The sequence below is a fragment of the Rhinolophus hipposideros genome (assembly GCF_964194185.1).
Source record: "Rhinolophus hipposideros genome assembly, chromosome: 8".
NCBI classification, from domain to species: Eukaryota; Metazoa; Chordata; class Mammalia; order Chiroptera; family Rhinolophidae; genus Rhinolophus; species Rhinolophus hipposideros.
In genome coordinates, this window is record NC_138054.1 from 72,561,855 (window position 1) to 72,574,672 (window position 12,818).

The 12,818-nt window shown below is 51.7% G+C and overlaps 1 protein-coding gene across 1 annotated transcript in view; it reads left to right on the forward strand.

Moving 5' to 3' along the window:
• The window catches only part of CSMD2 (CUB and Sushi multiple domains 2), a 579,318-nt gene that overhangs the window by 316,213 nt on the left and 250,287 nt on the right, over positions 1–12,818 (forward strand). Inside the window, 2 exon segments of the mRNA XM_081055778.1 lie at positions 4,652–4,755; positions 7,965–8,077. Coding sequence (XP_080911904.1) covers positions 4,652–4,755; positions 7,965–8,077 — 217 coding nt within the window.

The following is a 12,818-nucleotide window of genomic DNA, read 5'->3' on the forward strand; positions in this document are numbered from 1 at the left end:
GCTTCTCTGGACAGGGGGCTCTGCTGAGGGTGCAGTCCCCAGTACTCCCTGCACCCTCCCACCCTCTGCAGTGAACACAGACTCAGGCTCCCCTAAGTCCTCCTTCTACTTCTGGACCCTACATATACCCGCTCCTGGCAGGTCTCTGCCTGCAGCCCTCCCTTCATGCTGAGTTACAGCTTCCCCGCATCTTCACCATCAAGTCCACACTGCTTGCTCTGGCCTGCAGACAGAAGCCAACTGCAGACTCCACCAGGCTGCTCTCCCTTCCCCCTCCCCCACTCGCCACCCCTCACCGTGACTGCTCTCCCTGCTCCTCATTCCTCTGTTCACCGATGGTCCCGTTTCCTGAACAGAGCATCCACCCTTAGTCCCATGAGGGCCAGCGTGCCTCCCTCTGCTCGTGACCACCTTGCACCTCTCCCTTTGTGGTCCTGTAGCACTCCCTGTCCACATCATGCCCTTGGCATTAAGGTTCTGCTCATTGTCAGGCAAGTGACATGATAACGTGGGAAGCACCTAGCTCAGTGCTTGGCACGTAGCGCGTGCGCCGTAATTATATCCTAGATCAGGGGTTTGTTTATTCACGTATCTAATGGGTATAAATCGGGTGTCTGAGCCGTATACAAATGTCACTCTTTTATCATGCCTTTTTTATGTGTTGCCACTTTCCTGCCTCAGAAAGGCGTTTTGTGAGCTTAATTGATCTGCACGTTAGTTAATGAGTCATTATAGGATCCTGTCTTTAAACAAAGTCCAAAGAGAGTAGGGGAGAACAGAAAGCATCAATATGTGGTGCATTGGGACCTGTCCCAAAGCTGCAATGTCGTGTGTATTGTACTGTCTACTTTGTGTAATTAGCTCCTATGTTGGGGTCAGATGCTCTTAAATGCAGTTCGCAGCAATGACTGCTCTGACCAGTGATGTGAATCACTTTATGGCTCTGGGTTCTGGCCTTCGAAGCAGTATTTTCCCATTATCAACCTAGTAATCACATGCTCTCTCTTTTGGAGGTGGGGTGGTGCGCCAGTGCCCTCTGCTCCAGGGCTGGCTGGAAGGGGGTGATGGTGGCAAGAAAGTGCAGCCAGGACCCTTAGTTCTGGCAGAAGCCAGGCCCCTCCTGCAGAAGGCTCTGCCGGTCTTACAGATATTTCATGTGCAACAAGTCTTTGCTGAGCTGCTGGGATCCAGATAAAGAGCTCAGCGGAGGTTTAGAGGATAAGTCACACCCTCTACCTCGTGGACCTGAGACTTTGCTGGGAGACTCTGAGGTAGTAAAGCAAGCGTAGCAGAGAGCCTAGCCTCTGGCTGCCTGGTGAGTCCCAGTTCTACCACTTAGCTGTGTGGTCTTAGGCAAGTTGCCTAACGTCTCTGTGCCTGAGCTTTCCCATTTGTAAAATGGAGGTATTCACAGCAGCTTGTCATTGTAAGTTTTACATGAGTTGATGTATGTAAAGTTCTCAGAACAGATTCGAGCACGTTGTAGGTGTCATCTTGCTCTTGTAGTGAAGAAATCTCACAAGAGAAGACCATCAAAACTGTGATTGAGTGTCTCAAAGAATCTTTTAGACCAGAATTGGCAAACTACTGCCTGTGGGCCCAATCCAGTTTGTTGCTTGTCTTTGTAAATAAAGTTTTATCGGAACACAGCCACGCCCATTCATGTGCATGTTGTGTATGGCTGCGTTCATTCCACAAGAGCAGGGTAGTTGTAACAGACATACGGTCTGCACAGGGGGAAATATTGACTATCTGGCCCTATACAGGAACAGTTTGCTGACCTTTGTTCTAAATGATAACTCCTCTAAGGGATCCAAGAGCCTAGCAATCAGTCCATCTGGAGAATCTGGGAAGGTTTGGAAAATGTTCTCCCATTCAACACTGCCTGAGCCCCTGGCATGTGCCTGGCAGCCGACAGGCACTGGCAGTACAGAGGCAGTGAAACCTGGCCCCAGCCCTCCAGGAAGTGCATGGTATAGTGGAGTACCAGGTAAACAGATCAGTCACAGTGCAGCAGGTAAGTGCTGACACAGAGGTGAGAGAAAGGGTCCTCAGAGAACACGTGGAGAAATGGCTCAAAGATGAGGAGACATTGCCGAGGGAGCCAGGAGGAGGAGCAGGGATCTGTGCAAACTGCAGTCATGAGTGGGCCAACAGGGGGGGGTGCTCAGGAACTCAGCAGCCCCCCAGGCTGTGTGGTTGGGAGGGCAGCAGGGAGTAGATGCCTCACGCGCCTTCTTGTGTACCATTCTATAGGGTGGGACCAAAGGGTAGGAGAGGGGAAGGAGATTGCAGACTGAGCAGGTGGTCTCATGAGGAGGACGTTGGCCTGCAGACAACATGGAAGGCAAGCTTGCCTGCTCAATGAGAAAGCCAGAAGGAGCGTGGCATCCCCACTCACTGCTGACAGTTACATTCCATCCCCTCTCCTAAGGACCCCAACCACTACCTGCTAAAGCTAAAGCCCACATCTCCCCTCACCTACTCTATGGCTACAGCCCAGAGATCAGTCTCCTAGTTTTCCACCATCTCTCAGTGCTGGTGTCCCTAAAACAAAAATCTCATACCTTCGCTGACAACTCTTCCATAATTCCCACTTGTCTTTAGGACAAAGCCCAAATCCTTAGCATGACAGAGAGCACTTCCTAAGTTGGCTTCTCCTCCTTCTCTTGCATCACCACCCCCACCCCCATTGAACAACTCCAGATGGACCAGGAATCTGGACGAGTCGCCGGTTGCACACCTTCGTCCATGCGCCTGCCCCTCCCTCTGGCTGGATTGCTTTCCCTTCCTTACCCATTTATTGAACACAGTTCATCTCCCAACTTAGCCTGGGTTTCCTTCCCTCCAGGAAGCCCACTTTCACCTTTCTTCCAGGCTGTGGCACCCACGCCCTCCTCTGTCCTATTTGCTCCGGCTCAGGGACAATCTAATACATAGATGCTCCCCTCTGTGAATGCGATGCAGTGCTGAGGCTCCGCGTGAATGGTACCCAGGCTCGTGAATGAGTGCTGGAGGTTTGCTTCTGAGGCATCTGAAGGCCCTTTGGCATGAGGCTCTGCTGGCCCCTGGCAGCATGTAGGTGCTGGGTTGTTTGGTTTGGACAGAGGAAACCTGCACAACTAGGTAAAACTCGGAGTACCTTCAGCTTCCCCATTGGGAGACTGAAGATCTTCATCACATTAAAACCAGATTGACAAAAAGAGACCCGATTAGGGACAGGAGTGGTGCCTCTGTGTGCCCTGTCTTCGTGAATGACACCACCACCCACCCCGTTGCCCATGCCAGAAACCCACACGTCGTCCTAGGTCCCTGTCTGTCCCTCAGCCCCCACACCCGTCTAGTCACAAAGCGCTCGGTAGTGCTTGGACCTGGTCTCTGCTCCATCCCCATCGCCCTCCTCCATCACTCACCTACCACCCAAAGCCTGGAACCATCCTCCGCCCCCAACCTCAGCCTCACTCCTGCCGCATCAGTTTCCACATGAGCAGCCAGACTGATGTTTTCCCAAAGACTTGGGGGCCCAGTCACCTTACCCACTGTTTAAAACTCCTCTACTGCTCCTCCCTCAGGATGAACCCTAAATCTTTGGGGCAGGGTTATGAGACCCTTAGGACCTAGCTCCAGGCAACTTTTCAAGTTCTGGCCCTTCTTGACTCACCTCCTTGCACTGAAGGCCCAATCACATTGTCCCTCCCCTTCCCTGCTAATGAGGCAACTAGCAGGTGTGCTCATTGTGTGGCCCCGCCACGGACAGACACTGAACACTTGTTCTGGAATGTTCCATGTCTACCACGGCTCAGGCCTTGGGCATCTGACTCCTCGGAATGTCCCCTCCATCTCCCAGCATTCCCCGTTGGCCTGCCAGGCCTCCATAGCCTGCAGAATTCTCAGAACCCACCATCGCGAAGAGCCTTCCCTCCTGCTACCAGCCCAGGCCTCTCTGTGCTCCCCCAGCCCTCACCAGAGTGCCCAGTGTTGTGGTTATCAGTTTGCTTTTCTGTCTCCCTTGCTCACTGAGGGCGGGGACCATGGTGTGCTCACTATTGAAACCCCACCTCCTAGCCTGGTATCGGGTGGATGCTTAGTAAATATTTATGGAAGAAAGGACCAAAACAAGTTAAGAGAGTTAAGAGAAAATAAGTTAAGAGAGAAGAATCTTGTCAAAATCTCCGTCTTGGAACATTCATTGATTCAACAAATAAGCAAACAAAGAAGATGGAGAAAAGCAGGCAGAGAAGCTGAGAGAGACATCTGTAGGTCCCTGGGGGCAAGAAGGCTGAGATTCCACATGTGGCCTGAAAAATTGCCACCACGCCCATGGGGATTTCTGTGCATTAAGGCGTGAAGAAAGAGACTAATCATCTCAGAGTCGGCCAGATGTGCCTGGTGTTGCCATAACAGCCCCCGGAATTGAGCAGATGTGCTGTGAACATCTTTGGAAAACATCAGGGGACCCCAGAGACTGTGTGGCCTGGAGAAGAATAGTTCACACTCAAAAAGGTGGCATGGAAATGCTTACGTGGATTGAGGGTCCTGTAGGATGGTGTCACGGGGACTCTGGGCATTGGGACAAAACAAGGAAACGTCTTACTATCTTGAAGTCTCCGGCAGCCCCTGCCTGCTCCCTAATTCCGTGCTCCCTCCCTAGGTGATCAAGCTGGCCTTCGAGGAGTTTGACTTGGAGAGGGGCTATGACACCCTGACGGTCGGGGACGGAGGGAAGGACGGGGACCAGAAGACCGTTCTCTATACGTAAGTGAAGCAGAGTGTGTAGTCGCGAGGAGGGGAGCACGCAGAGAGCACTGGCGGAGGGTGGTGGGATGGGCTTCCAGCTTCTGCCTGGTCCCCATACCACGCTGCGACCAGGGAAGGTGTCCTGCAGTGCTCCTGGTTTCAGGAACAATCTCTCCACCTCTCTCGACTCCACCCAAGGGAAACAGAGCACTGGACCAAATTCCTACTAGGCATTCACAGGAAAAGTGTACAGAATGAGCAGTTGCCCAGGGAGCAGGTAAATAGAGGTTTGGCGTGTGTGCCCGGAGCATACCACTTGGCTCTCTGCTTCTATACAGACCCTGCTTCTGCCACCCACCAGTTTTTCCTCAAGGCCAAGTGCCTCTTCAAACAGAGACAATAAAAGTGTTTTGCTAACCCGGCATGCTCAGAACTATCTGGGATATGGGTGGTTTCAGGGAGTTGGGACCACACGGACATAGCAGCCACATTTTCTGAGCCCAGAAAGGCTAGTATGACATGGTCTAATCAAGGGACAAGATAATATCCGGCTGTCCTAAAATTCTGTTGTGTCGGGTCTTGTCTCTTAGGGGCCATTTAGTTCCTCTTTTGCCCACCACCATGAAGCTGGACAGTGCTCTCGTTCAGTGCACGTGGCCCAGTGTCAGAGAGACAGACAGGCCTGACCCCATCCATCTCCCCTGCCAAAAAGGAGGGAGGATTTCACATACATTGAGCATCTCCTATGTGCCCAGGCACTATGATGGGAACTTTCATGTCAGTTATCTTAATTCCCACAACAGCCTTGTAAGAAAGGTATTACTATCCCCATTGAGCAGGTGGGAAAACTGAGGAGCCGTGGTTGCAAAGATGGTTGGTGGCAGAACTAGACCCTGAGTGCATGGCTTCTGATTTCAGTTAAGGACAACATGCCATGCCATACCTCCTCCCAGCTAGGCTAGCTCCAGGCAATCATGCTCCGGTTCTAATGATGGATGAAAAATGCCCATTCAGTAACAGCTGGCTTGTCTCCTAGCTGGTCTGTTCTGGGAGCTTCCCACACCATCTTCACACCTACCTGGAGAAGATCTTGTCATGATGTTACCCTCTGAGTCAGGTGACATGGCTGGGACCTGGGGTCCGTCAGGAGAAAGGAATGGAATGTGAGCCTAAAGGGCATCTATGCCCCTGCCTATTCCACTGTATTAATCAGGGTTCTCTGGAGACGCAGAACCAATAGACTGTATATACGGAGAAAGAGATTTATCGTAAGGCATTGGCTCACATGGTCATGGAGTCCGACAAGTCCCAAGACCTGCAGGGTGAGTCGGCAAGCTGGAGACCCAGGAGAGCTGGTCATTCTAGTGTGAAGGCCAGGAGGCTCAGGGCCCAGGACGAGCTGGTGTTTCAGTTCAAGTCTAAGGCAGGGAACAAAGAAAAGCCAGTGTTCCAGCTCACATTCAGGCAGGCAGGCAGGCAGGCAGGAAGAAATCTCTTTTACTCAAGACAGGGTCAGCCTTTTGGTTCAAATCAGGCCTTCAACTGACTGGATGAGGCCCACATTGGGGAGGGCAATCTGCTTCCTCACTCTACCAATGCAAGTGTTACTGTCACCCAGAAACATCCCCAAATACAGACAAACCCTGAATAATGTTTGCCCTGATATCTGGGCGCCCCAGGGCCGAGGCAGGCTGACAGCATCAAATTAGCCATCACCCCTCCACCTCTCCCCTCCGCTGGTCCATCCTCGTCACTCACCTGCCCTGGTCTGCTGACCTGGACGGTACATCAGCTCAGTGTGCCCAAGAGGCCAGGATCCCACCTTTGTCTCCTCCTGTGACCCCAGGATGCTTTGCCTGGGGTCTCTCTACTGTTCTAAGAGAGATTCTTAGAACAGTAGAACTGAAAAGACTCTTGGGGAATCATACAACCATCATTTAACATGGAGTGAAAAAGCCCAGATAGGCTCAGACACTGGCCCAAAGTCCCACAACAAAGAATGGCAGAGCCAGGGCTGGTACCCAGTCTAGTGTGAGTGAGCTCCTAACAAGTTCTGTAACAGCCCAAGGGCCCTCTCACAACCCCCAGATCTCTGTAGGCCAGCAGCAGTCTCCCACCTTTAGGGAAACACGTGCAAAGTGGTCAGGTCCTTTGTTGTCCCAGTTGGGTCAAACAGGAAAGCAGCGGCTTTGGCCTTGTGCCTTGCTCACTGCTGCCCTGGGGTCAGGAGGCAGCCCTCTCCTGGCCTCAGTCCTTCCCCATTGCAGAACATCAGAGCCCCTGGCCCAGGATGTCACAAGGGTCCGGCTGATGCATCCGAGGTGTTCTGTCCCAGCTCCACTCCCACAGCGCTCATGGTGTGCTGAGCATTGTTCTGCAGCCACCCCCACCCCCTTCCCCCAGCTTTGAGACCCCTATGGTCCCCTCCTCAACCAGCATGCCCCCATCTGTGCTGGTGATTTGCCCGGTCTCCACAGCAACAGGAAGCCAGGGTTCCTCCAGGACCCCCAGCCTGTGAAGTGGACCCTGTCTGACTCTGCCACTCTCCAGCAAGCTGACTGCGGGAAAACCACTGCCCACTCGTACCTCTCTTCTCATCTGTACAACGGGGACAACACAGCCCCAACCTCACTGAGCTCCTCGGGGCATTAAATGAGATAATGGGTGGGAGTTGTCTCCTTTGGGTAGGTGTCTGGTAAATATGGGTTGAATCAGAAGCTTCTCCATGCTCAAACTCTCGTCTTCAGAAAACACACGGCCCTGAGATGACAGCTGGTGTTTAAGCCTCACTTCTCATACCAGAACAGGAAGAGATGTCTCATTGAAACAAATGGCTGGGTCCCAACCAGGGAAATGGGTTTCTGTCTATGTCTTTCCTGCAGTGCACAGTTCGCACAAGAGATCGAAGGGAGCAGGAGTGTAGACACCCCTTGATTAGACCCGGCTCCAGCCAGCCCTGGCCCCTGAGCAGGCAGATGTCTCTCGGAGTCCAGGGGTCTGGGTGAGGGGTCGCAGTTGAGTTCAGGCTCCGCCCGTAGCAGAGGCGGGAGGTGCTGGGTCTCCCATCACTCGGGGCACATGCTCCAGTGTCAGAAACACCGCAGGGCTCACAATTTGCCTGACTGAGCCTGGTCCCTAGACACTCTTTTAGATGTCGTGGGTTGGGCTGTCGTTCTGTTGGGGTGCCAGGGCTGGGTACACGCCTCTAAATCTCTCTCTCCTGACAGCCTGACAGGTACATCAGTCCCAGATCTCATTGTCAGCACCAACCATCAGATGTGGCTCCTCTTCCAGACCGACGGCAGCGGCAGCTCCCTGGGATTCAAGGCGTCGTACGAAGGTAACTGCTCTTGGGATGCCGATAAACTGGAATCAGACACTGGGGGTCTGGATTGGGAGTCAGAGAGCCCTGGGTTCAAATCCTGCTTCTGCCCCGCACGCGCTGCCTTGGGCACACTGGGGTTGTTGGCTTTTCTCAGCCCCAGCCTCCTCCTTTGGCCAGGGGTCTCCTAATTGGTTTTGAGGATTATCTGGGCAAATCACTTAAAATGCTAGACACACAGCACCAGGCACAACATCAGTTTCGTCCCCAATTCCTGCACAGCTTGTGGAGGCCTGTAAGGGGCCCCGTAAACTTTCTGAGCCTCCATTTTTTTTCTATCTTTAGACTGGAGATAGTAGCTTCCCCAGCTGCCCTATTGGGGTGTCCTAGTGACGAGTAACTGTGTGCACAAGGCGAGAGACAGATCGAGGAGGGTCAGACGACGGTGGCTTTCATCTCTTGGTGGGAACAGGCCTGCAGGGAATGGCAGACTGTGGGGCTGAAGAGATGCCACCCTTGTCACCCTTCTGTGCACTACCGAACCTCCTGTTGAACAATGACTGCTCATGCCAATCCCCGCGAAAGGGGAGCAGAGGCCACCCCCCAAGTATCAGTCAAGTCCCTGTTAGGTATCAGACCCTAGACCAGCCCTAGGGAACCCATGCCTTAGACTTGGGTCCTCGCTGCAAGGGACCAGCACTCTAGCAGTGAGACAGAAGAAAACAAATGAGCGTTCACAGGAAGGGAGGTGCAGCAACCAGAGCCAGTAGGAGCACAGAAGACGGCCATCCTTTCTAGGGCATGAGGAAAGGCCTTAGCAAGAATAGGGGCCTTAGCCTTTAAAATGACAGGGCAGCCACTAGAGAGACAGGAAGCAGGGGAGGAGGGAGAGAAGGTACCCTTCCCCGACCCCCACTCAGAGACCTGATGGGTGTACAGGAGACTATGTAGGGAGAGCAACTCCAAAGGACTCTTACTCTGTTTTGTGTGTTTCACGACGCTACCGGTCTAAGGGTTCTTCCCATACCAGGCCCTGTACTCTGTCTCTAAACTGGGTACACAGGACATGTAGGAGTATCCTAGGACTGCCCTAACAAAGTACCACACACGGGATAGCTTAGAGCACCAGGAATTTATTCTGTCGTAGTTCTGGAGGCTCCAAGTCCTACCCAAGGTGTCAGGAGGGCCACACTCCCGCTGAGCCTCTGGGTCGAAACCTTCCTGGCCACTTCCTAGTTTCCATGGCGACCCTTCCAGCAATCTTTGGCATTCTTTGGCTTGTAGCTGCAGAACTTTAGTCTGCTTCTGTTGTCACTTCCCTGTGGTCTCGCTCCCCTTCTTATAAGGACACCAGTCCTATTGGATGAAGGGCCCATCCTACTCCAGTGTGACCTCATCTTAACTTGATGACCTCTGTAGTCACCCTACCTCCAAATAAGGTCACATTCACAGGTACCAGGGGTTAGGGCTTCAACATATCTTTCTGGAAAACACAATTAAATCCGTCAGAGGAAGCCAGCCCACATTTCCTGCTGTAACACTGTCATACCACAGTGCCCCGTGGAGTTAGGACAGTGTTCTAAGAATAGGAAGCATGTGTCTAAGTGAGACAGAACAGGCAGAACACCTGCTGGGGACAAGTGCTGAGTTCAAATCCTGGATCTGTCACTTCCTAGCTTCCTGATAGGGCAGGGAGCCTCTTTAGGGCTCCGTTTCTTCCTCTGTGAAATGGGGATAATAACACAACCTAGATCCCAGGGCTCCTGGTAAAGATTAAGTTTAGGTAAAGAATGTGAAAATAAGAAGTGGTACCAACTGCAAAGCAATGAGTAACTGAATGAGTACCTAGGTAGTTAGAGGTATGGGCTCTTCTGATACATGAAATTACACACAAGCAGCTGTGGGGCATTAGAAAGAGCACCAGACGAGAATCAGGAAATCCTGATTTAGGGCCATGCTCTGACACTCACTATTTTGAAAATGGGAATGGACCAGGACATGAAGCTTCTAAGGTTTCCTCATTTCTGAATTTCCATGGGCGTTCAGCAGTGGATGTTTCCAAAACTGGGGAGGAGCGATCCTGTGTCATCCACAAGCCCTTCATCTGTCCATGTTTTATCAATGGTTCAGATAAGCTGTAAATAGCATGAGCTTGAAAGGGATAACAGTACACCAGTTAGCATGCAGAAAGATCTCAATGGGAGAGGGCTGTGGGCTCAATTCCTAGGATCAGATGAAGTGGGGATAAATATCCAGTCTATTTTAAGGTTCAAAAAATTAGCTACTAGAATTTATCCCCGGGAGTTAGTGAGTATCATTCTGTTCTTATCGGGCATAAGAGACTGGGGCTATGGGGACCTCAGCCTGACACAGATAAGGCGAGGACATAAGTCAAGCCCAGTGAGGAAGGCTAACAGTCTCCTGAATGTTTCTTAGGGGGAAGAGTGGACTCAGGAAAGACTGGAGAACTGTGGCCAAATATTCGAAGGGGTGTTATGTGGGAAAGAGGAATCAGACTTGTTTGGTGTGATTTTTTGTTGATAAAGAAAGGGACATACGTTTGGTGAGAGCCTACTTTGTGCCAGAAGCTTTATTGTCATTATCTCAGCGTTTTCTGTGTCAGACAAAGACTCGGGGTACCCTCAGGGACCTCCAAGGTGGGATAGGGGCTGCCTAGCAGGGAGTCTGACCCTGCCTCCATTTCTTCTCTGTCCTGCTCTGTTCTTTGTAAGGCTTCTTTTTAAGAGGGAATTTATAACTAAACCCTAGTTTGAAAAGCCCTGCTCCATCTCATTCAATGCTCACAGCTATATGATGGCTGCTCATTTACAGATGAGGAAATGGAGACTCAGAAGGGTGGAGTTACTTGCCTGGGTCACAGAGAAGTCTTGGGGCTTGGCAGAGCCTAGATTCAACCCCATGTCTCTATGGCTTCAAAGCCCATGATTTCCTCCCTATGCTGAGAGCCTCCCAAAGTGACAGAATTTCCATTCCTAGAAAACCTTTATAGAAGCCAAAGCTTGACCCAGTCATATGGGCCATATATCATGGGCCCGGATTCCTTGTTTCTAGAAGCTGGGGTTTTGTTCATTAGTTCTTGTCCATTTCACTCAGCCCGGATGGGTTAACTCCTGTACTGTGCTGGGTGCTGGGATTACAATAACTTAGATACAGCCTGAAAACATATACTGTGTGACTGCTGGGCACAGAGTAGGTGCCAGCAAGACTTCTCCTTGGACCCATAACCAATTAGGAAGAGAGTCTGGGCGTTTAGCGACGTCACTAACCCGCGGGGGCTACACTGGTTCTTTACACAAAGGCAGCAGGTTCTGTGAAGATAGAATGGACTGTGCAATTGAATCCTACCTGGTGAGTCCCAGCTTGGTCCCAGCTATGTGACCTTGGGCCTCTCTGAGCCTCAGTTCCCCACTCGTAAAATGGAGATAATAATGCTGACCTTGTAGGATTATTGTCAAGAAAGTGAAATGAGATCACAGAAAGCTCCTTATGCGACACCCAGCATAGAGGCACCTTCCCCGATGAGCCACTAAACTACTTCTCCACCCAAACCTTCCGTGATTTACACCCCTCAGAAAGTGATAAACCCCCTCCCCCAATCTACTACCCCTCTGACATCGTATGTAACTGTTCTAATTCCACTGACTCTATTCCCGATGCCGTATTTTACATCCTGTGACCATATGTATATAATAAATTATAGTCGACATGAACTGTTATTCAGCTTCAGCCTCAAAACAGAGAAAACCTCCCGTGATTACCACTGCTCTCCACCGGAGGCGTTCTCCCCACTGGCGTGCGTGTGGCTCCGTGCCTGTCCCCAGGTGGCCTGTGCTTGCTCTGATGGACCCCAGTTCTAGATCCTCGCCCCATACCTGCAGTCCTCACCTGGGGCCCTCACTCCAGACTGGCTGAGAAACGGGATGGTTCCCTGTAGTCACAGCATACAGTGTGGAGAGCAGAAAGGGCAGAAGGCAGATCCAGGTCACGGAGAGCCCTGAGGCCTCATAAAGAGTTTGCACCTCGTCCAGCGGGAAGAACCTGTGGAGGATCCAATGTAGGGATGGTCCTGCCTTTTCCCTCTTGTCCCTTCCACCTTTGACCTTTCGTTTGAAGAGTGAAACCCATCATCTCACACCTTCATGATGAGGAGCCTCCTCTCCTCTCAAAAATGGGGGTGATTGAGTTCCCTGGCATCAGAAATGCCCGCGTCCCTTCCCATGCTGCTCTCTGGGTTCCTCTCACCCTTAGTCTCCTCGTCTCCTCCAAGCTCTGGCCGCTCCCTCACCACTCCTGCGTGGTACCTCTCTGCCCTACCGGCAGGCACTTCTCAGAGTCTGTCCTTAGCCTTCCTCCTCTTTTTCTAGAACCTTCCACAGTTGCTCACATCCACTCTCATGGCTTCAACCTCAGCCTACACACTGGTGACTTCTAAATCTGTTCCCCACCTGCATGTCAGTGCACCTGTGACACATTTTAGATAGCTTTCCCCTCAGATATCTCACATCCAACTCCCTTGTATTAGTCTGCTCTGGCAGCCATAACAAAATACCATAGGCTGTGTGGCTTAAACAGAAATTCATTTTCTCACAGTTCTAGGCCAGAAGTCCAAGGTTGAGGTTCCGGCCGATTCAGTTTTTGGTCGAGGCTCTGTTTCTGGCTTGCAGACAGCTGCCTTCTCACATGGCCTTTCCTCAGCATACGCCCATGGGGAGAGAGAGACAGACAGCAAGCTCTCTGG